The sequence below is a fragment of the Ambystoma mexicanum genome, chromosome 1q (genome assembly GCF_040938575.1).
Source record: "Ambystoma mexicanum isolate Mex_15411 chromosome 1q, UKY_AmexF1_1, whole genome shotgun sequence".
Lineage (NCBI taxonomy): Eukaryota > Metazoa > Chordata > Amphibia > Caudata > Ambystomatidae > Ambystoma > Ambystoma mexicanum.
In genome coordinates, this window is record NC_090922.1 from 1,019,120,804 (window position 1) to 1,019,147,426 (window position 26,623).

The 26,623-nt window shown below is 43.0% G+C and overlaps 1 protein-coding gene across 1 annotated transcript in view; it reads left to right on the forward strand.

The window, feature by feature from the left end:
- COL24A1 (collagen type XXIV alpha 1 chain) overlaps window positions 1–26,623 on the forward strand; it is a 910,546-nt gene that overhangs the window by 746,733 nt on the left and 137,190 nt on the right. Inside the window, exons 39-41 of the mRNA XM_069641689.1 lie at window positions 1,846–1,953; window positions 3,907–3,960; window positions 7,516–7,569. Coding sequence (XP_069497790.1) covers window positions 1,846–1,953; window positions 3,907–3,960; window positions 7,516–7,569 — 216 coding nt within the window. The remainder of the gene's footprint in view (window positions 1–1,845; window positions 1,954–3,906; window positions 3,961–7,515; window positions 7,570–26,623) is intronic.

Genomic DNA, 26,623 nt, shown 5'->3' on the forward strand with positions numbered 1-26,623 from the left:
TATCTAAAAATGGTCTCTATAGGTGGGAGGAATAACTGTGTCTCACTTCTTGGACCTACTGCAGTAAACCCAGAATTCCAAGGCTCGCTCTCTCTTTAAACACCTATGTTCCGCATGCAGCACTTTCTCTCCTTTATCACTGTCACCGAAGCTGGGTCCCTATACAGCACTTATTTCCATTGAAGTTCTTGATTTTATTTTTAAGGTCTGGCAGAAACACCCGACCTAGTTTCGTGCCCACTGTCCTTCTCCATACCGTTCCTGAGAATGATGTCTTTCTTGACTCTCACATCTAATCTTTTCCTTCTGTTTTTACTCTGCCTGGTAGCCCTGAGCTAAACTCTTTGATCTACATATTACATAAGAATTAGGTCTGCCTATGTGCATGGCTCTTGTTACTTCCGGGTGGAAATGTAATTCCATTATGCCCCAGCAGGCGGCAGTAGGAGCAGGTCTGCCTGTTTTCCCATTCACTTCGGTATTTGTACCTGGCAGTCCAGACACAGGACCACCAGACAGAAATGCTTCCCTTGGTGGATTCAGGTGGTGTAATTCCCACCAGGAAGATGGGCACTAGTGGCCACCCATTGCCACCTTCTCTGAGGTTGGGAGTTGTCTCATTGGCAAATCTCATGCTACACCCGCTGGCACTCCATGGTGGTATCAGGAACAGGATACCAGAAGGATTTTTCCCACCTGACGCAGCCTACAGCCTAAAGGTGCAGGACATACAAAAGTGACCGTACTGACCACCGGGCATTAGCCCTGGCTACCGCTGGGCAATATGTACTATTTCCTTTCATAATTTGAGCCTTTATGACCCTTATCAAGGTATGTATGCTATTACGTGTGGCAAGGAATTGGGTATTTTTGAGCCATTAGGTGTTATCATTATGCAGTTTTTTTTTATTTTCTTTTATTGTTGCATATATAGTTTACAAGAAACCTTACACAACATAGTAACGTTAGCAAAGAAAAATACTTTCCATAAAAAAAGAACAAAAGAACATAGATATTTCCATAAAAATATAAAAAGTACATACATACATCACACATTGAATCACAAGAAAACACAATTCATCATTCTAATTATGCAGTTAGTAGAAATAAACCCCCAACACAGCTGTTTTAAAATCTTTAGTCATGTTTGCATGTTTTTCAGGAGGAAATATAAAGGCATATTTTTGTGTGACTGGAAAAGATAATTTGCAAACTGATTTTTCCTATTACATCTTTGCTCGCCCCTTCACAATCCTTCCAGCCCACATTCATACAAGACTGGCATGCCACATACTCTTCAAGCCACCAATATGTTTCATATATTAAAATGTCTGTGAATCCTAATATTTCGAAGCACCATTAACAAGGGTGGTCTAAAACCATTAGACAAATAAGGTTCTGCAGCATCGCTTTGGTGCCGTACTACGCAGCTTATGTGCGAAACGCTTCTCCTTAGGGTTTACGACATCACTTCCATTTAGTATTTACCCCCTTTTTGAAATTGGCTTAAAATCCATCACTAGAAATTGCATTACATGTTAAACCTGAATGGTTTGTGGAGGACCACTCTGTTGCTGCTTCATGGATCTGTGCTGCAACATTAACCGCCTAAACTATCACTATCTTGTGTACTATTAAAATATTTGAAATCGTTCCTGGTCATCAGATCTCAACATCCAGGCTCTTCAATGTGCAGGAACATTTAAAATCAACAACCATAACATGCACCTATTCCAAAAGCTCAAAAGGGCAGTAAAACATTGCATGTTTTGTCATTTTATCAGTTGTTCTTTCAATGTAGTTATGGTCTAACTGTCTGCAATCTTTGGCACAATGTCTAAATAGGGAGATAAAGGACAGCTGGGATTTACTGGAGAAATTGGTGCAGCCGGTGACCACGGTCCACATGGCGAATCGGGGCCCAAAGGAGCCAGAGGAACAAGAGGACTAGTGGTTAGTATGTTTCTCATTGCGACTCAGGCTTCGGTACTAAGATTTGCAGTGTATTCTTTGGAGGTTGTATCAATTCAATCCAAGAAGTGGTTGGCATGAATTCTAGACACATGCTATCAAACAAAGACACGCAGGCAGCATGGCAATGTCATTCTTCTTAAAATAGATTAAACTAAAGCATGTTTTGGGTTATCTTGCAAGATCTCATTATGATTAAATTTTCTGGCACGTTGCAAGTGTCATTCCCCATTTATTTTCAGATATGATTGTGAATACTGCTCAAGTCCAGGAAAAAGAAAATATGTATCATCTTTTTGGCAATTTGTTCTCTCAATTTCATCTCAAAATTCCGGATTTCAGACTTAAATATGGCATCGTTACGGTTATTACTGATTTTTGCTTAAAAGTTCGAATGTTTGGAAAATCCAAATTCTTCAGTCGAAATTGCAGATCTTTTGGAACGTAACCATGGATTTCTGGTCCTTCGATGATTCTTATAGGCTCATAGAGTCTTTGGAAATAGTGCAGACGTTATTTTTGAGCTCAGGCATGGCGTAATGTCTGGCGTGTGAAAACACTCACAAACACTCTTCTTGAATTCTGTGACTATTATTTTAAATGTCGGGATTTCTGGTTTAAGGTCACAGTGACATTATCAGTCCGTAAATAGTTTTAAGGGTAGAATATTTTGCTATATACTAGAAATAATCTGAAGTCAGATAGCCGAAGTTAACTGTTGTTCCTAGCTTTGCGAATGGACTTCATAGGATGTTGTTTCTCAGTTATAGGGACTTCCACATAGAGGTTCCTCCCACTCGGGTTACATACCATCTACCTTCATCAGGTGTCAAATCCCTTAGAATTCACCTTTCGTTGACTGCCTCCCTTCTGCATCGGTTTTAGAGCCGATGAAGAGTTCCAAGACAAATAATTGAGGTCGTACGGGCCTCTTTTTAATGTGAGGTCAGACGTAGCCAATCTCTTTTGTTCTCAGTGCGGATCTGCTGCCCCGCATTGAAAGGTTCGGGCTGTGTGCTTGGGAGTAGCTGGATTGTTTGTTAATAAAGCACAAGTGCCAAAGCTCTACACATAAGGGATTGAGTCATCTGGACTAAGGATGCATCATAGTTCAATCTATGACTATGTAGGTATTTGTTGTGAAAACCTAAGTTTATGGGGAAAGCAATTTTGACTGTCCAATAATGCTTCATAGGTATCCTGCTAAAACTACTAAGGTGTACAGGAGTTACCCGACTTAATGTCCAGTATTTTCACATTCTGGCACCTTTGAAAGTGCTCTCACACATTTCTGAAGTAAAAAAGACAATAAAGCACTGAAGCTATTGACATGTTATAAAAACGTTGTCAGTATAAATGCCTCATTTCAGCTTGTGCTCCCTAAATGTAACATCTGAAGTGTGCTGTAGTTCTTACTTGTTCTCTGCGCCTAACATGTTTGCAAAGCATTATCTTCCTTTACGGATATTAGGATAGCTGTTTCTCCCACCACTCACGCCTAGGATCTCATCGCCAGCAGCAGACACTTCCATAGCTTAACCTCTAACTCCTCAGCCACAAAAAAAACTCCACTCTTCATTCAGGTCCGAAATGATGTCACTCCTTGTTGTTTTGTTGGCACCATAACTCACGAATAGTGGAAACATGTTTGGAGTGTTGAGGGGATGGCAGCTGGAAGGTCTTGGCACTAGGTCCTGCTGCAATTTATATTTTGGAAGCATCAGGGAGTTTAAGAAAAGGTTTTTATACACGGCAATGCATGAGCTGTAGGATTAATGTCATATGACGCATTGTACTCCTGCAGGCTACTTCCAGGTTTACTGGGAGGTTAAAAGCTGCCAAGAAACACATGCTCCCAGTGCTCAGACACCATTGCACTGCATGCAGTATGATGATTTAAGTTATTCTCTCCCCTGTGTCTTATTACTTTAATAGGGACCTTTAGGATTGATGGGGCCAGAGGGAGAACCTGGAATTGCAGGATATGGGGTGAGTTGGAACATTTAACTTTCTCATTTGTATCTCATTTTTTCTCACTGACTTTGGAATTTTGTTGCCGCTTGCAGCGCTTTTGCATCTCCAAACATGAGTCATGTAAAACATAACACAATCAGTTAAAGAACGCAGTGGCAAGGCAGGGCTGTGCTATCTAATTAGAGTGCATAATTGCTTGCAATATTAAAAACCACACTATGAAATGTCTCAAATACATTATAAAAGGAATTCTCCACTTTCAGAAATGCACAGTACAGAAATGCAAACTCTTCACGGGGACCAGTGCTACCGATATCCAGTAACATGCATGCTTAGCAAAGATGACCCATTGAACACTCAAGTTAAATGGTTACTCTCTGAGTTGTAGTTTAAAAGTATACAGTACTGGGATAATCTGACACAGGTGAAGTTGCTCTTATGAGCAAGGTGAGTCATACTGGATCTTATTGGTCCGATATGTGACATCCTCAACCGACCCTGCAATCACCATATTCTCCGATATATGATGAAAAAGGCCAAAGATCTCGGGCAATGCTGATTGATGTGGTATTGTGGTGTATAGTGCTGGGTTTCGTATAGCGCTAGCCTAGCTGTGAAGCAACAGAGTGCTGCACAACAAGGTGCTACAGGAAGAAGAAAAGGTGGAGACTATTACTACGAGCCACTATGAGTGATTATCCAAAGATGCTGTTACTGTATGTGAAGGTAACGGTGGAAAATATAAAGACAAAACAAGAATATTACCCAAAAGAGCAAACCAGTGAAGGATGGAAAAATAAAGCAAACCACAACTACTAGGTACCGTTTGGGGTCTGATTATTTAAAATGGAAACCATTTTTCCCTCAAATTATTAGACTGGTTTTCAACCAAGCCTCCGGGACCTGGCGTACGCGTACATCTGAAACCTTCCCTCACTCCCTCTGCCTATTTCTACTTATTTTCACTTCAAGAATTCCATCTTTCACACATGCTAGCATTTAGTGAAGTTATTGCCTTGTGTGGTAGCATCAGGTTGGCGGTCCAGTAATTGCATATATTGTGAATTATGTCTCAGAGAAGTCTCATCAGAGCATGTGCTGAATCAAAGAAGGTGTGATTCTGACAAGTCAAAAACGTAAATCTTTTGCAAATTGACCACTCATCAGGACACTTTCTTTTATTTAGGAAGTGAATGTCCCGTCCTAGCATCCTATCTGCCAATGATCCGCTTGCCTGTTGCATATGACGCAAAAGACAGGGACATCACTGGTTGAAAGGCATGGCCTGTGCCACCGCTACTTCCTGAATCCATATTAAATTAAATGAACAGAGTCCTTTTTTGAAAACTGCTACCCTTGAAGATACATAGGCCTTAGCAAAGACAACAGCCCAGGTTGCTTTGGAAAAGTCAGCATAACAGACCTTGATCTATCGGCAGTCGCGGGCTTTGGAGGGAAAGGGGTCTCGGGAGGATAGCTCAGCGCAACATGCTCGCCTGGGAAGCAAAACGACATGGAGCAACACAGGTTCGATCCCCAGGTCCGCGCTTAGAAACCTCTGGGTATTAAGTGTGTTATAAATAACCTATAAAAAACAAAGGATTGCAAAGCAATAACCATCAAGCCGTCTATTTCTATCCCCTTTGCAACCTCATGTAGACAAGTTCAGTGGTGAGCGTCAGGTCATTATGGCATCTATGAATCTAAGTGATTGGATATTTATAGTCACTGAAATGGTGTTTTTTCTGTCATCAATTATTTAAATAACCGCCTAGGAACTTGCATTTGTCACAGGGCACTGGTCTGTTGATACTTGATCTTAAAAATACCATTAGCAGGGACGAGGGGCACAGCCAATCAGGTTCTGCAGATCGCAGGCTAAAACCTATATTCTCAGCACGCTTTCCACGTAACCCGCAGGCTGCCTCCCCGGTCACGGATCGCCATCTCCCCCGCCATCCCGTTTCTTCCTTTTAAAAAAAAAAAATATCCCAACCCATCTGCAACAACAGCTTCCCTTTTCCGGCCATTTTGTATCAGTATTTTCATTGATTGAACGATTGAACGGGACACGTGTGGTGTCCCGTTCAATTAATAAAAATTCTTTTTTTTAGCACCCTAGGTTACCGTTTTCATAACCCGGGGTGGTAATGACGATAACACCATGTTCCAAGGGCTGGAACCGGGGGGAAACAGCCCAGAGCCCTTGTTAACCGCCCTTGCTTGGGTCAGGCTGTTAACTTGGACTTCCGGGCCACTACCCCCTGTTTCAGCCCTTGGAACGGGGTATTAACGCCACATTCTTATGACTCCTCTGTTTTGTACAGACCTGTAGCATTCCAACAAGATGATACGGTGCACATACATAATAAACATATTTTTTCCAAATGAGAAGCTTAGCAAATGGTGTGAACGGACTGTCCATAACACAAGGGGGGTGCTTACATACATTGAGAGCAGTGTTCGAGGATTCCGTTTTTGTCAGCAAATGGACTTTGGTTTAATCTTTTTGATGTATACATATTTAAGAAATATGACATGGTGCCGGCAGGATTTCCAGGGGCATAATCGCCAGGAACCCAAGTTACCAGGCTTAGCAAAGCAAGGCCTTTAACGTGAGCAAAGGCCGTTGCCAGTCAGTACGGCCTGCTGATGTCAGCATTATTACCATAAGAATCCCGGATAATGTCTGGGGTGCTACATGAATTCGTTTTTTTTACAAAAATGGCCATCTCACTTGGAGAGCGCATGCCCTTTCTTCTGTCAAAAAAGAGAAAACACTGCAATTAAAATGCAACCATGCAGAGTCCCTTCTCCATGTTTATGGTTCGTGTCTGGGTCAGCAAGGGAGACAGAGTCTGGTGATAGATACAGATAGGTGCTCTAATTTGAAAATGTGGTGGCAGAGAGGGTAGCAGGAAGCAGAGGTGGATGTGTGGATGCAGGTCAAGGATTCTTGGTGGCAGCACCGAAGGGGAGAGGGAGGCGAAGAAAATGGCATAAAATGTAAAATCTGTAATGAGTAATGTACCTGTAACTAAGAGACCTCTCGGTCACATGTAACCTGGCCTACTGAAAATGCTGATACAAATTCTTGTAACAAGCGCCACGATGCCTCTGGGCTGTAGGTGCGCTATACAAATGCAAATAAAAAATACATAAATAAAATAAGGGTATGCATTGGCAGGCAGCACAGGAAGGCGGGGTTTCAACTGAGGATAAAGCCAGTATTCCTAGGAAGCTGACTGATCCGCTCCTCCTCCCCAGGTGCCAATCCAGGATGAATTCTGCTTGAGCCAAACAAAGCTAACTATTGACGGGACGGTTTTAAAAGGAGGACCTTTTATAGCTGCATAGGCACTTCTGGTTGGAAACAAATGTTATTCAAATTTTGGGTCATTTTCAAAATAATTGTCACTTACAATAAGAAACAAAAAAAGATCAAGTAAATAAGACAGGTGTTCTTTGAGATTGCACAACTGTATGTCTTCCTGCCTCGTTACCTTTTTAGTGATAAATACTAAAATAAGTGATGTTTGAAATTTTGGATTCAGCTATTTATTTTTTTAGGGCCATCCAGGTCAGCCAGGACCACCTGGACCACCGGGACCTAAAGGGGAAAAGGTATGTACACGATTTATTGTATCCATGTACATTGTTCAAAGAAAAATATTAGGCTAATTTCAATAATATGTGACTTGTGGTAAAATTCAGTTAAAGCTTTGTAAAATGTTAAGTACCTTTAAATGTGGGCTAGCTAATACAATTCAACATTTTTAATTGTGTACGTGTTTTGCTTTCCATGTGTATATTTTGTATGGCAAGTTAAAGTGTGTGATACATATATGCTGATCATCCTTCCCACACACATGATGACAAATGTATTGTTAGAATGTGGGTGTTTCGGGCAAAAAAGTATCCAGGAATTACATGTAATCATCATCTGTAAACATTCCAACGTAAATGGAAACAGAAATAACTATTTAGATGTCCTGAGAATGTATAGAAATGCCATAGAAAAAGCAGGTTTTGTCTTTCCACAAGGTGTGTATATAATTGCTAGGGCGACGCTAGTCATCCTATAGTTAAGATGAAACCTATCATCCATAGGAAATTCTATGTCTAACAACGTTTGAGCCATCAATATGAAATATTCCGCACAAGATTTCTGGCCCTGGCTCCCCTAAACTGGAAAAGGTCATGCAAATACGTTTTATGGTTCAAATGATATAAAGAGTCAGAAAAAGAGGGTGTTTTTAACTTTTTGCAGTGGGTATTTAATAGGGAAAATTTCAATTTTCTGTTCACATGCACAGCTCAAACTGCTGGACAGATTTTCGACACATAAGAAACAAGTTGGGCACAAAGCGCTCCAAAGTTTGGCACAAATCAGCCAGTCGTTTTTTTTTTAAATTTGGCAGAGAGCAGGGTGTGCCTGTACCCAAAAAGGTAGTCATATCCCCCATGATGAATTGCTGGATGCTAGATTTTTCATTTCTTAAAATTCCCCATAATGAAGATCAAGATTCAGATAGAGATTCTTTTCAGCGGCTAAAGAAAAGAATAATTACTTAACATATATAAAATAGTGAGATGTGGCAATCACAGAAAATGCGAGTTACGAGAAGAGTATTTTAAGTTAAATGTGGAAATAATCCCTGTTCTTATTATACAAATAATGTCTAGGGATTGGTTCCTAAATGAAACTAGCTAATTTACCTAGGGAGTATTAGTGGGCTGTTATTGTTTGGGGTGTGTTGAATTGCTTTAAAAGCTTTTATGTTAATGACATTAACAAAAGTGTACAATAGCAGAGCCCAATGCATGTTTCTCTACATTACCCCACATCCCTCTTACTCATCCCAGTACCCCAATAGTAATCTATGTCATTACCACAAATCATTTTTTATTATCCCAGTACCCCAATAGTAGGCCATGTCATAGCCCCCACATCCCTCTTCCTGGTTTGAGTAACTCTATATTATTCCATGTCATTACACCCAAATCCCTCTTCCTGGTCCTAGTACAATAGTAATCTGTCGCAATACACCTGCCTCCCTGTTCTTCGCACTAGTTCCCCAATAATAATCTGTTGCATTACCCGCACCTCCTGTTTGCTCGCCCCAGTACCCTAATAGTAATTCATTGGTTCTATGTGAGGTTTTCAAATAGTGCAGGCAGTATGCACAAATTACAATTTTTTCTGGGCCAATTTGGTGTGGCCTTAAATATTCCATCATGATTTTGGGGGGATTACTCCTGATCCCCCTCTTACCTTCGATCCCCTGCCTGCCCTCTCCCGTACTGGTGGTAATGTCTGATAAATCAGGAGGTTTCACCCCGCGAATCCACCATCACTCACCCGCCCCATCCCTTTCTCCACGCATCCAGTCCTCTTCACCAGAACCCTAAACGCATATAAGCACAAAAACACACTTACTCGCTCCCCCTTCGCACCCACGCAGACTACTTCAAAATATAAACACACATCTTCCCCCTCCCCTCTGCCCAAACATTTCCCCACAACAAATACATACGCACACATACTTACTTTCTCACTCCTGCACCTTTGTCTTCTGTTCCTTCCCGGCTATTCCTGACAGCCACTGCGTGCACTCATGTGCAGCCAGAAATGTGACAGGTCGCTTTGCAAAGACCACTCTGAGTAGCCAGAGCGGTATTTCTAAAGCAACGTTTTTATTTTCATTAAGTGAAAAAGGGATTTTCACTTAATACCAATCCATTACTTTACCTCTATATTCCTCTTCCTCGTCCCAGTACCCCAACAGTAATCCTTTGCATTACCCCCACCTCTCTTTTCCTCTGGCCTGTAAACCAATAGTAATATGTTAGATTTACCCCACCTCTCTCTTCCTAGTCCCACTTCTCTATAACCCCACCTCACTTTTGCTTATCTCACTACTCCACTAGTAATCCATTGCATTACCCCACGTCCCTGTTCCACATGTTAGTACACCATTAATAATCAATTGCACTACCCCCAACTCCCTTTTCCTCATCTGAGAGCCCAATTAGTAATCCATTAAATTGCTCCACCTCCCTCCCTCTCATCCCAGTACACCATTAGTAATCTATTCTTATCTAATGGACAACAGAAAGATGAACTACTTGATAAGCCCTATATTACATAATTGTTGAAGACATACTGATAACTTAGGATGTGACATCAGGTATGTTCTAAGAAGAAAAAAAGGCAGAATTACGGGTGGTGGAAGATATAGCATATCAAAACCCTCAAATTTGTCTAAAAAACATTAGTTGAAGTGACGTTAATGAGACAATTTAATGCAACAAACCTCTGAAATACTGTAGCTGTTGGAAGCTGCACCACCTTAACTATGAGGCTCCCACTGCGCAGTCCCGAAGAACACTGACACCACTGATTGTTTACCCATCACAGGATGGCAGGTGCCTACCCCTGCAGTGGGGAATGCTATCTGAGGCAGGAAACAGAGTCAGCCCTATCCAGCCACCCGTACGCTGAATCTCCCACGCTTGATGGATCCACCCTCACTTCAGCAGACATAAGGAACGATAAGAATGGCTTGTGCCCCCATAAAGCAAATGCAAGCAGATTGCAAACCCTCTGAAAGCTGTCCAGCAGACAGCAGCATACCTCATCGCAGGGCTGAAGAAATGTGAGCACATTTCCATTTCCCCTACTCTCAGGGAACTACACTGGTTACACCACCAAGTTTACATCACCTTCAAGACAGTCTGCATAACCTACAAAGCACTAATGTCCAAGACAACCTCATACTTATCTGAAAAGATTAGCATCTCAGGAGGTCAATGCAACACCAGGAGTCATCAGCACCCTGGGACCCAAAATGTGCAAGAAGGAGAAGACCATAAAACACGCATTATTCTATTATGCTCCAACACTCAAGAACAGTCTTCCTGCCAACATCAGAGTGCATCCTTCCTGTGATTCAGAGAAGATCCCTGCTTTGAAGATCCCTGCTTTTCAAGGAAAGCTTCAGTGAGAAATGAGAACCACAGACCGATAAGACGATCCCCCTTCCTACAGTGTTGGGTTTTCCTATGTGTAAAGTCTACCTCTCCCAGCCTTTCCCCCATGCTGTGTATGGTGAATGATGTAGAGTGCTTTAAATGTTTTTCTTCACCTTTTTGGCAGCCATAATAAAACTCAGTGCTAATGTGTCAGGGACTAAGCTGATCTAACTTCTCAGTGCATCATGCCACATGTTATGAGACCTTTAGTATACGGAAAAATATATAGGCTGCACAAGCATCGGGTTCCGTGGCCCAGTCACAGGAGAACTATGACTTCCCGCATTCCTGGTCTGTGCACCACACTCTAACCACTCTGCTTCTCAACAAGTTTGCCAATTCATCGGATTGTCTGCTCTTTGAACTGATGGATCATCTCTTCTGATCCATACTCCTTACTTCCTTTGATATTGGTCCCGACCTGCCCTGCTTCCTGTGTGCCTTTCCTGCTCCCAACCAAATGGCCCAGCCACCCTCTTGCTGCCCTCCTTCATCCGTTGCTGTACGAGTACTGGACTGCGGCTCCTCTAAAATGATTGTTATTGGAGCCCCCTCCGGTTTTCTATTGGTACAGACTAACTGATCAAACAGTCTTTTTGGACCTCATTGTCTTTGGCACATATTACTGCCCTCCAAGCTAACCAGGACCTGCCTCAGAGGACATAAGACTATTTTTTTCACCCATGTTCCTGGGGCCAGACTGGAATATTCTTCTTTCTTCTTTATTTCTTTGGTCTGCCTACACTCCTAAAGAACATCATGGCTGCCTTCTTTTTCCTCCAAATAATTAATCTCCTAACCAGATCCAAGTTCCAGGTAGGAGGTGGGATTCATTGTTTTCATTTGGTACATGTGTCAGTGTTAGGAACGATTTCTCTGAATGCAACTTTCCCTCCATTTACCCCCCACACCTTTTGCTTTTTGGTGGTGTCCTTACCTGACTTTTGCCAGTGGAACAGAGCCTTCAGCTGCACTCTTCTGGCCTTTTGCTCATTGTTACGCGGAAGTTAACATGTTCTTTGGGCTGTCTTTGTTTCTCTTAGTCTTTTGACTTTGTTGGCAATTTTGGTAACATTATATCACTGCGCAAAGTACATTACTGTACCGTGCAGTGGGGTCCTTGTGTTTCTGACCCTAGTTATCCTTTGAGGATTTGCTGGTAATTGTACAGTGTGCATAGGAACAGACTGGTGGCAGCAGAAACTTTTCTTTGTATTTGTACAATGTTTTACTGAGCCATACCACGCTTACTGCATTTGGCTCATGACTGTGGCTAGTGTCTGTCATAGCCATGCCATGAGGTCTTTTTTTCGTTCCTTTGGCCATTTTGTCCTTTGGCCTTCCCCCTGGTCTTCGTGACCCCGGACTTCCTTATTTTGGCATGCAGTTGCCCACAAAAAATGATTCTTTCACAGGCTACTGCAGGTTACGTGTGTCCTTCCACAGGAAGTGGGCTGGGACTGTCTGGTCACAATCCACACTACTGTTGCCACGATGTCTGCTGTGCATGAGAGCATGAAGAACCCACTGGTCCCTGATTGGACCACTGCTGTTGTGCATGTGTGCAGCAGATCTTCTCATCAGCTGACCATGTGCAAGCACTCACCAGACCTTTTGATATGAGAAGGGGTCCTGAATGCAGACCAGCAGTTTAACAACAGGTCCTAATCGACCTGTGGATGGAGCCAAGTATCCAGAAGAGACGAGCAGAACCAAGGACTATCCTGAAGTTGGTCTATGCTCTGAAAGTTATTTGTTCTTTCCTTTGCAGGTAGTGGTGTAGTTATTAACTTGATCGCTTTGACGCAAGTGATTGTATATATTTTACTTAGTGTGTTGCTTGTGTGGTATTTTGCTATTGCTTTTCGTTATTCATTTGTGTTGATTCTTGGGACTAATAAGTAGTATATTTTTGTATACTCCTGTCTAAGGGTAATTCTTGGTATTTCACTGTGTGTGCTCATTAAAGACCTCTAATCGACCTCACTCCTCTTGAGATTTTGCCTTGACTGCTCTCCAAGCTACCGTGAATTAGTCTGGCTATCGTCCCAGAAGTGTCCCCTGTTTCACTAACAAAGGTGGCCTCCTAAACATCTGTCCATCAGGGCAGAGTTTAAAAATCCTTTCTAACGGTCAGTCCATTTGTCTGTTTGGTCCTGAACTAACAGTGTATTGTCTTCTGGTGCCCAGGCTTGTTGACTCCTCACCACCTTTTTCCTTTGCTTGAAGAGGATTTGGGATTTTGTTTACAACCAGCTTTCATAGGACAAAGGATATGATCATGAGGGTTTCTGTTGGAATGAAAGAAATGTCAGGATAAGTCTGGTCGATTGGAAATGAAAAAAAAATTTCTTGACAAGCCTGTTAATATTATGCTTCAGTGTTTTGTTGGTATGTGCAATGTCCAATACACGAAAAGAGGTTCAGGCTATGTAAATTCTATTAGAATGGAGAGCTGGTCCTCTTAGTGTCAGTATTTTTGGCATTTGTTTAGCCTTTCTGTCCACATGTAAATTGCACTTAGTTTTGACACATCTTTGGAGAGCATTATCCACAGCAAAACATTCTAGAAGTTATATTTAGAGTTTAGGCCCAAGTCACTTCGAGGGTTTTTTAGCCAGCATCATTGAATTAGGTTGTATCTTGGTCGCAGCTGACAGAGATAGCATGTGGTGTTTTTTCAGTTGGGAAAGCTTTTGTTAGTTGTCGAATGTATGGCTGAAGTGCCATGTAGTGCAAGCATGAAGTAGGAAAGACATTAATTCTTGGTAGCATGAAGGTCATCTGCCACATTAACAAAAGTCCTGCCCATTGGAGTTTGTAGCTTTTTTCATTCGGGGCACTAGGCCGCATTTCTGAGCTTCTGACCTGTTCATTAGGTTTCATATCCACTTCCATTCACAAGCATCCAGATTGCCACGGCACTTGGAGGAAGGGTGAAGTGCCACGCAGTGATTGGATATTGTTGCAAGACGTAGCTCTTCTCAGATGCTTCAAGGAGGAGATAGGTAACACTGCGTTCCCAACATTAGATACAGGAAATGACAGTGAAGGACACGTTTTGGTATGAAAAAGGCCTAGAGGCAAGACCTAGCCCCAGGGTATTTAACAAGATTGGGGTTGTACTGCCGCAATTGAGAAGTGGTAGGACTGTTGGAACTGCAGTTGACAAGTTGAACAGACCAAATAAACCATAGAAATCAGTCCTCAAAAGCAGTGTCTCGGCTGTGATTTTTATAAAGCCATCTGGTTCCCAAGAGAAATATGGGAGGATATGTGCTAGGAAAGCAACATGTTTCAAGACGGGAGTGGCATGAGGTGTTGCCAAATGTACAACTGCAAGGTCTGGAATTCGCTGAGGGGTGCCAGCTTGTCTGGACTGATGAGAAAGGAGCATTTGGTCCATTTTGTTACCATAGAGTACTGACTTGACTATTCACACTTGCTTCAGGTTTGGTTCGTCTCGGGGGGCATGCACATCATGAAGTTGTCCTGGCCAATGGGAAAATGCCATTGTAGCAACAGTATTGTTGATAAGGTTGCCCAGTCAAAATAGAGTACTTTTGCTGACTACGATTAGGTCATCTGTGGGGGGCGGCATTTAAATGATTATGGGTAGGTTACTAACCAATGGGTTTGGGTTGTATAGATTGTTTTTAGAGTTCTGTATAGGGACTAGCCAATGGGGAGTGCGGAATTAACATGCACTTGATATTTGTAACAAATCTTGTTTTGTGGTTTTCCTCTATAAAAACTAAATTAATATGGGTGTCTCGAGAGCGTTTTCAGGTTTTTCAGTTCCACGGAGCAGACGACTGACCCTCCCGGCCATATTTGCATGGAATAAAACCTGTTTTTGTTGCAAAACGTGCACTCTATTATTGATTCCTTTGATTGTTTTTTCCAACCAGTTTTTGGGCCTACCTTACAGTTAGATGGCTATCCATAATCATTCAGAGTTTCATGACCGCTCTGTATTGTGTACGTTTGTGGCCATTTTCCCATCTCCATATTGTCAGGCTGTGGATAATGTTGGGGATTAGGTGCATTCGTTCCGGTCGTTAAGGGGGGTTTATGGCACCTAATCCCACGCACTGGTCATGGATTGAGTGTACTATAACTTTTAGCACCAGTTGTGATGCTGCACGTGGCCCCCACCCATCAAAACGAGCATTCAAAAGTCCCAAAATGAAAGCTTTGCAGCCACCAAGAAAAGGAGCAGAAGAGCAGAGGGAGCAGCCGAGAGATGCTGTGGCAGCCAGGGCAAGCGCAATGAGAGGCTGCAGTGTGGCACAGCAAGGCAGAGAACACGCAGCTCAACTAAGGCAAGCATGATGGAGGACTTTCAACCACATTTCAGGCATTAGTGCTTGGAATTTGTGGTGGTAGCTCAATCCTGATTGGCTGAGCAAATCTGAACATTCTCCAGAGGTTGCATATTTGTAAATATGCCCCAGTGTGTCCAGGTCCACTACAGTATATAGGGTTTATTTTTAACATGATCAATTGCCCTTCTAAGCAAACTCTATATTCGCTAAGTGAGGAACTGATAATGCAGAAGCACATTCTACTTGTCTCAAGCCCCTGTGCAAGCATGTTTTTTAAGGCAAACACAAAAATATCCTTTTAATGAAGCTGTTTTTGCCAGAGTGTTGGCCAGTCACTGTGTTCAAAAGCTCATGACAGAACATGAAGAGCAAATTAACAGTTCCATTAATTTGATATTCCAACACTTGGTGAAAATGCTGTTTTTGTTTTTTGACACTGAGCATCTTTAGAGGTAACACAGTTGTGGCAAAGTATTAATACTACCAACAAAATATAGCACACGAGAAGGCCCAAACGAAAAGACGTTGGGCCTCATTACAAGGTTGGAGGTAGCCATGCCCTTAATAAGGGCATGGCTACCTCCAAACTCGGGACCGGCTCCGGGTCCTGCAAAAGGGGAATTACTGGGTCATTCCGACCCTAGAGGGCCCAGTAATTTCCCTTACGCGGGACCCGGAGCCGGTATGTCCCCATTCCCATTTGAGCCCTCATAGGGCTCAATGGGAATGGGGAGGATGGTAGCAGCGGTACCATTCATACCGGTCCCGTTGCTACCATCCTGGTCTGCTTGCGGGTGCCGCTCTGCACGCCTGGTCTGACCAGGGGTCCAGAGTGGCACCCGCGAGCAAACTCGTAATGTTGCGGCATGGCAACAACGGCGCCGGTAGCACTATCAGCGCAGTTGTTGCTGTACCGCAACAGTCGTAATGAGGCCGATTGTTTTTAAAAGTGGTAAATTAACAGACTTTCATTTAGGTCAGACATGTCTGAGGCAAGGTAATGTCTGCAAACATTCCCAGGTGTTGTAACCTGTATCGCTCACAATCACCCTCATTACAGGTTTGCCGGTATCCCGCTGGTAATTCCTGTGGGATACCGGCAAACAGGCCTACTGCAGCCTGATATCCCAGACTTTCCGGGATAATACATGTGCCAGCAACGGCACAAGCTCTCCATTCCATTAATTCCAATTGCTGGTATTACCAGCAGCAGTAATACCAGCTGTTTTGTGTTGGTGCAGGCCTGACTTACCTCTTGGCTGGAGGTAAATCAGTCAGCCCCCAATGGCAAACTTGTAGTTTGGCAGTGCGGTAAAAGTGGCGGTACCTGAATTACCGGCACTTTCTTCCTGCACCTCCAAACATGTAATGAGGGCCAATAAATGGCTTTCTGATTTGATTTTAATGCATACCAGTATACACACAGCAGCATTATTACTGAAGGCCTCAGTTGTATGCGTCAAACCTAAACAAATAACCATGACGTTTTGCCTAATTCATAACTTTATTCTTTAAGAACGTTTATTTTGTCATTAAAAACGACCACTGGGTGTCTGTCAAACCATCATTCTTTTTTCCCCCCTTAGAATGTATCCAGCCAGGTCGGTACTTGCCTGTAACCCCAGGCTTTGAAGTGGTAGTCTCAGCTAAACATTTTAGGAAGCCAGTAGGGTGGGCTTGTTAGTGAACTCTGAACTTGGGAGTGCTGACCTATAACCTCTGCAGTGGTCGGCAGGCTCAAGTGTCATGATGACCTTTTACCATCCTTCTGTCGTCCATAGCAGTCTCAGTTTCTAGGCTTTCCTTTGATTCCGTCCATCTCTCCATTATTAACGTTGCTCGTGGGTTTCAGATGAACAGACTTTCACGGATTAAGCTTGGCCCCAAGGGATTAGACATAAACGAACGCAGAGCAAGTCACCTCCACGTTGCCGTTGAACAAGCACTGCCAGTTTATATCAGTGGAAGGCCCGACAGCGCCCCCTACCGGTCCCTCGTGGCAGGCAGTAGCCTGCTCCACTTCTGAAGAGTGAGCCGAGCAGATGTCTGGGAGCCTCCGCCGTGTTTACTGAACCTTTGCCTCGCGACTGTGAGCGCTCTGTGACTCACCTCCAGAGATTCATGGCGAAATAGCAGCGCGCACAAAGGCAGGAAGCTCCCATCTTTCATCAAGCTGCCAAAAACAAGTTATTAATGAAACGGTCTTAAATAAAACAATGCGTCCAACGTATTCCCTTGTTACGGGATCATTGTTATGCAGCGTGTGGCTAGATAAATAACTGCTGCTGTGTTATTGAATCATAGATGATTTTTTAGGCCTGTCTGTGGCGATCCTATGATGTATGCGTTAGTAGCACTGTGATTGAACATCTCTTCAACATTCAGATGTATCCATGATATCATTCTCAACTCTATGCATTGTTTTCAGACTCATAAGTAGTCCTAGGCTTTTTAGAACTAGAATGACTACCTGGGGCACAATTGCAGAAAATATAACTGCACACAACCATTTTGCGTATGCACAATTGCAGTGCACATGACATTTACACTAGCCTCCCCAGATGTCCAATAAATAGTGTGCCAAGCAGATTAGGATGTGAAAGCCATACAATGCAATCAATCCCGCAGCGCTGTTGAGAATCTACGAGCGCGACACAGCAGGCCTCCCATGAGTTCAAGAGCGGAAACGCTAGAGCTGAAACAGTAGGGTGACCAGACGTCCCGATTTTGCCGGGACTGTCCCGGAATTTGGAACCCTGTCCCACTTTGTCAAGAGTATGTTTCCTTTGGAAACTGCAGTGGTCCCGTCTTTGATAGTATTGTCTTCATAGCGGCAGGCAGGAATGCACAATCTCGCAAAGAAGAAATGCTGCATTTTACAATTTAAGAAAGTGTTGGCTTGTGATAATTTACTGATACACTAATTTTAATATGTGCTTATTTGAACAGTAACACTTTAACACCCTTCTCCTCCATCCACTACTGAAGTGTAGTGCCTTGACAGCCACTTTCAAGAGTTAGTCCTACCTTTATGTTAGTTGCACTGTCCCGGTTTTTTACTTTTTAAATCTGGTCACCTTATGAAACGGAAATGCAGGAACGCTTCCTTAGACTGCATTTGCAAACATGTGAGCAAACCCAAATGTTTTTTTTCTGTATGCACAGTTGCATTAGCGCTAGTGCAAACATCCTTGCACCTCTTTTGCAGTTGAGCCAATACAGTTGTGCATGCACACATGTTTCTTAATGCAGCCCCGGCTTCAAATGAAGCGAAACAGTAAACAAATGATGGATCAGTAAAGAAAGTCTCCAACCGAAAGTCTGTCCTGTTAGAACAGGCGACGACAGCCAGTGATAACTGGAAAGTCAGAGGGTAGCTCTAGGGGTAGGCTGAAAGCAGAGTAGCCGCGGAGTAGCACAGGACAGGCCAACTGAGGCCAGGTAGCAATTATTGTTTAGGTTGAGTGGGAGTAGAACAAGGCAAATCAGGTAGCAGGTGTGGTTGTTTAGGCTAAGAGCAGTCATAAGTTTAACCCAGAAATCTGATGACAGGAAAGTAGAAGCCAAGAAGAAAATACATATGGTGATAATAATATGAAAACATGATTGTGAACCATGGCTTATCCCACTCCACTTCCCTCATACTTCTCTCATTAGCATAGCGCAGGCTGTGGATTGGAGTGACAGAGAAGGGGATGCTGTGCCAGTGAAAATATGACTGGCGGTGCAGGTGATGATACCCCAGACGCGGGATAGGTAGCATCAGCATGGTGGAGGCCCGCACAAAGCTAGGTGATCACTGCAGCTTTGAGGAACCTCCTGTTCAGCCAGTGTGACAGTGGAGAGATGGACAAGGAGCTACCTCATTGTGGAAGAACCACTTGCCATTAGCGATAGCATCCTCTAACAGCGTCACTGCCCATATTGCAGGCGAGAGTCTCGCATGACAAGTATGTCTACCACACTACATTGAAGAAGATGGATCTTGCTAGCATTCTAATGGAACTGAATTCAAAAGGGAAATGCAAATACCTGGGTAAATACCCAAGTTAATAGCTCATAACAGATGACCAAAAAGCAGGATTATTTTACTGCCACCCTATCAGAGGCTGGGGGTTCTGCTCCCGACTGTCTCCTTTCCTGGTTGCTTGTAGATCCCTTGCTGCTAAATTGCCCCCCCCTACCCATGATGTTAGCTTCATGCTTCCTGGTATCTCAGCTTCCATTACTGTGTTCTTCCCCTTATGATTGTAAGGTGCTCTGTTGCTTCCTAAAGCTAGGTCTGAATGCAATGAATACCATAATCAAAATAATAATAATAATAAAAGTGGGCAAAGCCGACAAGGATCTACAAAGACTGCAGGGATCCCAAAACCATGTATCCACGCTGACATTGTTCACCTTTTGATCACCAAATCTAAACTCAGCTGATGCCTTCGGTCTGCAAATGTGCCCCGAAGTCCTCCAACTTTCCATAACATTAATTTGAAAATAATTGCTTTGAACCAAACAAAAAGGGAACACTATGATTGAGGTTTGCCTGCTGTGAATCCCCATTTGTCAAGGTTGGAACATACAGAAACTGATGGTTCATGCTACAACATAAGAGAGCAGTGCCCAAGAGTGTTTGAGCTCAGATCCACCCAAGGGCTGTCCCTAAAAGACAAAACCGCAACATGACTAACATAACCATTGACAAATTCAACATAAAGACAAATCAAGCCTTCCACAAGGAAAGTACCTGAAGTGCTAACATGGATATACCATTAACCACCAAGGCCTGTGGATCTAAGAACAAGGCAACTTGCACCCGCCAGCCAGCAAAGCACCTGAGTGGTCACTATATCAGAAAAAGTGAATTTCACTCATGGAAAAAGTTGTGTCTTCTTCCATCAGAAATGTACATGGTAAGCAATGACATGCAAAGATACATAGTCAAGCCCTCATCTTGTAAGAGCCAGACCTGGAAGCACTTAATCGGATCAGTTTCTGAACCTTAAACAAGTCCAAAATATATCTAACACACACACAGTCATCACTACTGCAGAAATGTGCCTGCCTCGTTCAGAAGCATTACTAAAGCATGTTTTGCGCCGTCCTTGACTTCCTGAAATCGCTGTACTCAAAGTACATGACCACTATCTCTCTAAACCCTCTGGCAGACAATCAACCACACCTTAATCAATTATTGAATCACACTTTCTCTCTTTTCAGCCCAATCACAATTCTTTTGCGATAAACAAAAAATATGATTCTTGAAACACTTGTGTATAGGCGCGTTATAAATGCGATATCATATCATATCATTCACAATGTTAGCCAAATGTCTACCTTAATTCATCATTTTAATGATTTTGTAGACTCAGTGGAGATGTAGGCAGTTGTTAATAGTTGTTATGAAACAGTGTTTAAGTGCTAGAAGTACAGCAGAGTGTGTACTCAGACTACAATTTGTCTGATTTATTGGGGAGCTGTGATGAGATTAGCAGGGGAGTCCCACAACCTGTACAAAATAACAAAAAAGTTATCAAATTCTGTTTTTATGGGGGTCCACCCCCGAAACCCCTAAAACCGCCTATTTTTTACTATTTCTGACCCCCCAACCCCTTAACAGTCCTTTCTCACCCCCCCAAAATATGTAGTTCACCTTTTCCATAATTTCGTACACGTTTGAAATTGCCATCGTAAAATGTCTGGCGATGATTGGACGTTACCCCACAAAGAGTCAAAACTGTGGTGTATCGATTAAACCCACAACAATGTCTTTCTTTTGAAAGCATCAGTGAAATAGATTCATAGAGTGTGCAGGAAAAGTGACCGGGAAACAAGACATGACTCATTAACAGCTTTAACAGCAGCCGTTGGGCAACATTCAGAACTGGAATTTGCAAACATGGTAAAAGTATCAATGAACGGGATTGCCAGGTGCACGGAAATACAGAAAAACAGGCACCCCTAACTGAAGGCCATGCTTTAACAAAAACACACGAGTCATCACTTCCTGTCCACTCTCTGCTAAATGATGCAAGGATACAGCATCGGAGGAGGCCCGCTAGAGAAAGCACCCCATTTAAAAGGAAGGGCCGCAAAGAGCGAAATGACCCAGAGACGTCTTTATGGGAGGGCAAAAGGGGCACTTGCCCAGGGCCCCCACCTTGGATGGGGGCCCCAAAAAGTCTGCCTGATCTGAAGAAGTAAGATTACATTGTTAACCAGTCTTAAATAGCACACATCAGGGTATTTTATGGGGTGCTGCTGAGTCCTTAAACCCATTGCTTTTCTGTTTTGACAAGTACATTCTGCCTTGATCAATTCATCATGTATTGCTTTCTGTGTTCACTGTGGTATACATAGTTTGTGTGTTCCTTACGGCACAACTCTGTAGCATTCTTTCCTTCCTGTGGGAATTATGTTGATCATGTGCAATAGGCAACAGTAAAATGCATATTGTGAGTGTGACAATGGTTCAGAAGTTAGCTCAGTGTGTGAAGCACCCATTGCAGAGATATGTGTTCATATGCAAAATTAGAATATCATATTCCAGCAAGGCTGGCTGAGCCTTTCCTATGTCTGAAGTGTATAAAAGTGGATGCATATGTACTTGGTTTTGCAGAACAACATCTGCTGGTATCAGCAATGTACCCGTACCAGATAGCGAATGCTATATAAACTAACATATCATCCACATGGTGAAGGTCTAGAAATTGGTTTGTTCAGATGAGGTGTTGTAAAACCTAGGCAATCGTCTCCAACGATGGCATCAACTGTTAGTCCAAGAGGTGAATAAGTATCCAAATTCAAGACTATGGAACGATAGCGTTCATGCTTGTATCCTGGCTTTGCCAGCAGACAATACAGTGATCCTGGTCAAATCATTTAATATATCTTACATTACTCTGCTGTCTTCTGTGAGGTTTGCCTTCTTACATGCTTCTGGCATCGTTTAGCCCATTACTTCATCTTTCTTCTTATGTAGACCATTTGAGATGAAGGGATGGTAGACAGAAGAGAGCGGACCAGATGTTGTAGGCCTCAGGCAATCATATTTCAAGTCTTCTTTTTTGACACAAAAAATGGTTAGCTTTTTGATAAACGTCAAAGGTTTTTATGCACGTTTATAAATGAAAATGTCACAAGCCATTGTTTTGGAAGTATTTAAAGCTTTAAAATACAAAAGACAAACCCAGATTACATTTGTTAAATCGCATCGATTGGTATGCTGGTACTCATATACCTCCCTTGATGATGGAGAGAATGAAGCTAGAACCATTCCCATTTTGCATAGAACCCTTATATAATATTTTGTTAAAAATGGTCATGTTTTTGTAATGTGATATGTGTACATTCCAAGCCCATTTTTATGAAACGAGATTTTTTTAGTTAATGGTAATAACTGGAAAAGAAAGTGTTCAAATGCAGAAATTGCTGTATTGGCACAAACCCCAGCTCCGCCCCTTCATCCCTTAACCAATGTGTGATCCTGGGCATCTCATTTAATCTTATATTGCCAGTCCCTAAACCTTTGAAAATTGTTAGCCCTTCAGAGTGATTTCCTTCTCATGGTATGATCTTCATAAAAGACTTATTCATGGTTTCACTGGCTATAGGGTTGATTCCCCTTTCATAGTGAGCATATTTATATCGCACACCACAGGCATTTGTTCCTTTGATATTTAATGGCAACACTATTTGAAAACCATATCCCACTTCTAATCTCAATTTGTCTGGCTAAAGACACCTCTCTGGTAGCTTATAATCTGCATCCACTATCCATGCTATGGTATGTGTAGCGTTCCCCTTCCTTACAATTGTTCTCCTCTGTCCATGCATGAGCACTTTTGCATTCTGTGAGGCAGCTAATGTGAGTTCTCCGTCTATTATGGGTGACATGTACCTTTTACATATGGTCCTGCATTAATATTACAGGCTGCACACCTTCCTGGATGTTATTGATAACAATTATCATGCATGCACTAGAGCAGTAACCTATTCGTAGACTGCTAATGTTGGTCTTCAAATGCTACTTGTTAATCATTCGGATTAGAGCAAGAATGAAGAGGGTAAAGGGAGTAAACATGCTTATTATGCTGCAAGACAGCATATCAACCTATAGGTTGTGAGCACAACGGGTGGGGGTCGGGGGTGCAACCATTATTCTTGATCCCTTTGTGGAAACAGAGAAATTGATATGAGGCCGGGAAGCCCAAAAGGAAACACACCAACACAGGTTACAAAGGACATACAAAGCGCTTTATTTCAAAGTTACAAAGTTACCAAAGTCAATTGACATACGGATAGCTATTCGGCCCTCTGACTAACACGCGAACCTTCAACGTAAGGTTCGCACTGAAAGTGGGAGAGACCGATCATCGGGATGCTTGGGTTTTTATACGTTTTGTCCTGCATTGGCCAGCCCTCTCGTAAGTTAACCATTCTTGGAACCGTGGCTAGGGTTCGTAGCCAGGTCGAACACACAATTTACATAATTTGATCAGTTCCGCTGATACAGTTACATATTTACACACAGGTTAAAGAGAGGACAAGGTCTTAGTTCGTGACCCTAACAAGTGGCCTGCGGACATATTACTTATTCACGTGTGCGGAGGTCACCATGGCCGGAGTCTTACACAAAGTGTCGTTCGGCCTCCATTTTGTGATTCAGGGTGACTTCCACACTGCAAGAGTACCTAAAATGGCGGCTAGATCCAAGATGGCGGCTTACACAATACATTAAGGTCAAGACCTTGCCGCGGAACCTATGTACATGGTATTCTTTAGACAGCTTGGCGTAGGCCAACATACATTTAAACAATGCGATTGGGGTCACAATATTATATCGATTTCCACAGACCCTCCTTTTGGCCTATGCCAAGTGCTAATACATCATTTCCTAATACTTTCGAAAATAACTGATGGCATTATCATCCATAGGTTCCGCATCATTGTCCGAAATGTCAATAGCCATAAAGTTGTTCATAAGAACTTCTTGCAACATGAACTCTTTAGATGCTGTCTTCGGGGTGTATATCTTATGCCCTATCGCGCTCATTACCTGAGCACAACATCCCCCCATCATTCCACATATACCCGGGAGGCATTGAAAACAACAGCAAAGAACTAACAGAATCCCTAAAATACCTAAAATGACAGAAAGCACCTTCCACCCCCAAGATCGTAAAGAATCCCAAAACCAAGTACTAAGGTTCCAGTCTCCTACAGGGATATGGACTTCAGAACTGAGAGTGTGTAAATTCTGAATTGCTTTAAAAATTGTTGGCGAAGAATCTGGTACGAAAACACAACAAGCGGACCCCACTAATTTACATACTCCACCTCGTTCGGCTAAAATGACATCTAATGCCATTCGATTTTGCTAGTGCTACCAATCTTATCGCCTTTTGCTCTAAGGTCATATTGTAAAGTATGTCCGTGGTCCGGTTGATCGTTTTCTCCAACACCCTCGCTAATCCCCTAATGTTTTCTGAATTTGCTATTTGTCCCCAAAAGGGCACTACTGATTTGGCTATATCCCCAAACACTTGTCCAGGGGTGTCTCCATTACTATCCCGTCGCGGGCGAGCCTTAGATACCTCTAAGGTACTGGCTATAAATACACCTGGTAACAATATCCCTAAATAACAAGTCCCCTGCCAATCCTTCGGCAACCAGGGAAAAGCTAAACTACCACAAACAAAATAAACGGGTCCCCCTACATACAAAGGCCTATTTTCCCCAGTCAAGTTTACAGTGTTTACACAAGGCTCAAAGTCTCCCATTGGCCTAGTGCCATTTCTTTGTACACAGAAAGGAACTGAATCAGGACTATGATTCACAGAATAAGAAGGAGGCATGGCATCCTTATTGCCTATCGGAGCCATCTTAAAAGAAACTAGATTTTGGAAAGGAAAAGAAAGTTTATCAGACGGCCTAATAGAAGCGACGTTAGGTTTACTTCTATTTGCGAAAAGCGAGCATCCCAGGGGAGTCAATTCACGTTTTTCAAATTCATTCAAATTAGTCCCATCAAAGTTCCCTGAGATGCTATCATTCCATCGGCCGAAGAAGAGTGCTCTAAGAGAGGCATAGCAAGAAGTTGTTAAAGGTAAGGGATGTATATACCATCCCAGTCCCTTGTTCCCATGTTGTGGTAAGTGAGTGCAGATCCAACAATTACTCTTATTAAAAATAGCATGCGTAGCATTCATCACTATCATCAAAGTGTTATTATGATATTTCTGTCTATGCCGAGAGTCCCTAGGGGACAGAGTGTGAAGGTGTACAGAGGGAGTCAAAACAGTTGGTACGATTTTGGTCGGTAACAGAGGCTTCAAAGGATAAATTTCTTCAAAATACCAAAGTCCCACAGCAGCAGTTGCAAAAATAACAATAATCAGAACGAGAACACAACAGTACGTTTTCGGGGCCCAGGCACATTGTTCATTGTTCGATTTGGTCACCTCCTTATCTAATAGTTCAATACGGGGAGCAGCGGTGAAGGCGGCAGGCATCATGGTCATCCCGATTGACGGCCCCAATGTTCGTTACTGGCGGCACTTCGGCCGCGCGATTTCTTAGTCCTTCCCAACCCTAGCCAACAGAACCCTCCTTTTCTTTGTTCGAAAAAAGAAAGACAACAGTACTTCAATCACTCTTTTCCTTCCAGATGCACGACACTTGTGCGGTAATTTTTTTCCCGCGGTCGAAGGTTGTACCTGATGGTACCCAAGTTTCTTGAATCCAAAAGCAAAGTATCGTCGCTCCCTGAGGGGAGCGTCGTGTCGGTGGCGACGGAAGTCGCAGAGCTCGAAACAAGATTTTCCGGAAGTGATTGATCAAGGGAGTGCGGAGACAAAATGGACGGCTCCCCGAGCTCCTCAGGCTCAGAGAACTTCTCCGACGCACTCACAACGCTGCCTGCTACTCCGAGATCAGAGAGTGTAGCACCAGCGAGGGGTTCTGTTTCTTCTGTAGCGTGTGGCGTCGGGTGAGGGATCTTCTTAACATGCGTTGCATGTATCCAGTTCTTCTTTCCTGCCACCCGCACTGCCGTCCTGGTGACCAACAATACCTGGTAGGGTCCGCGCCAGCGGGGCGCAAGACAAGAAGACCTCTCGTAGGCCTTCACCAGGATCCAGCTACCGGGCAATATATCGTGTCCTGGGCCCGTAAACCGTACAGGTAAGGCAGCATTCACCTGGTGGTAAATGAAATACAGATTTTTAGTCAATTGGTTACAGTAATCTATGAGCAATACATTATCCACATCCCTCAGGGCTTTAGGTTTAGGGAGACCCCAGATACTAGCAGGTCTTCCC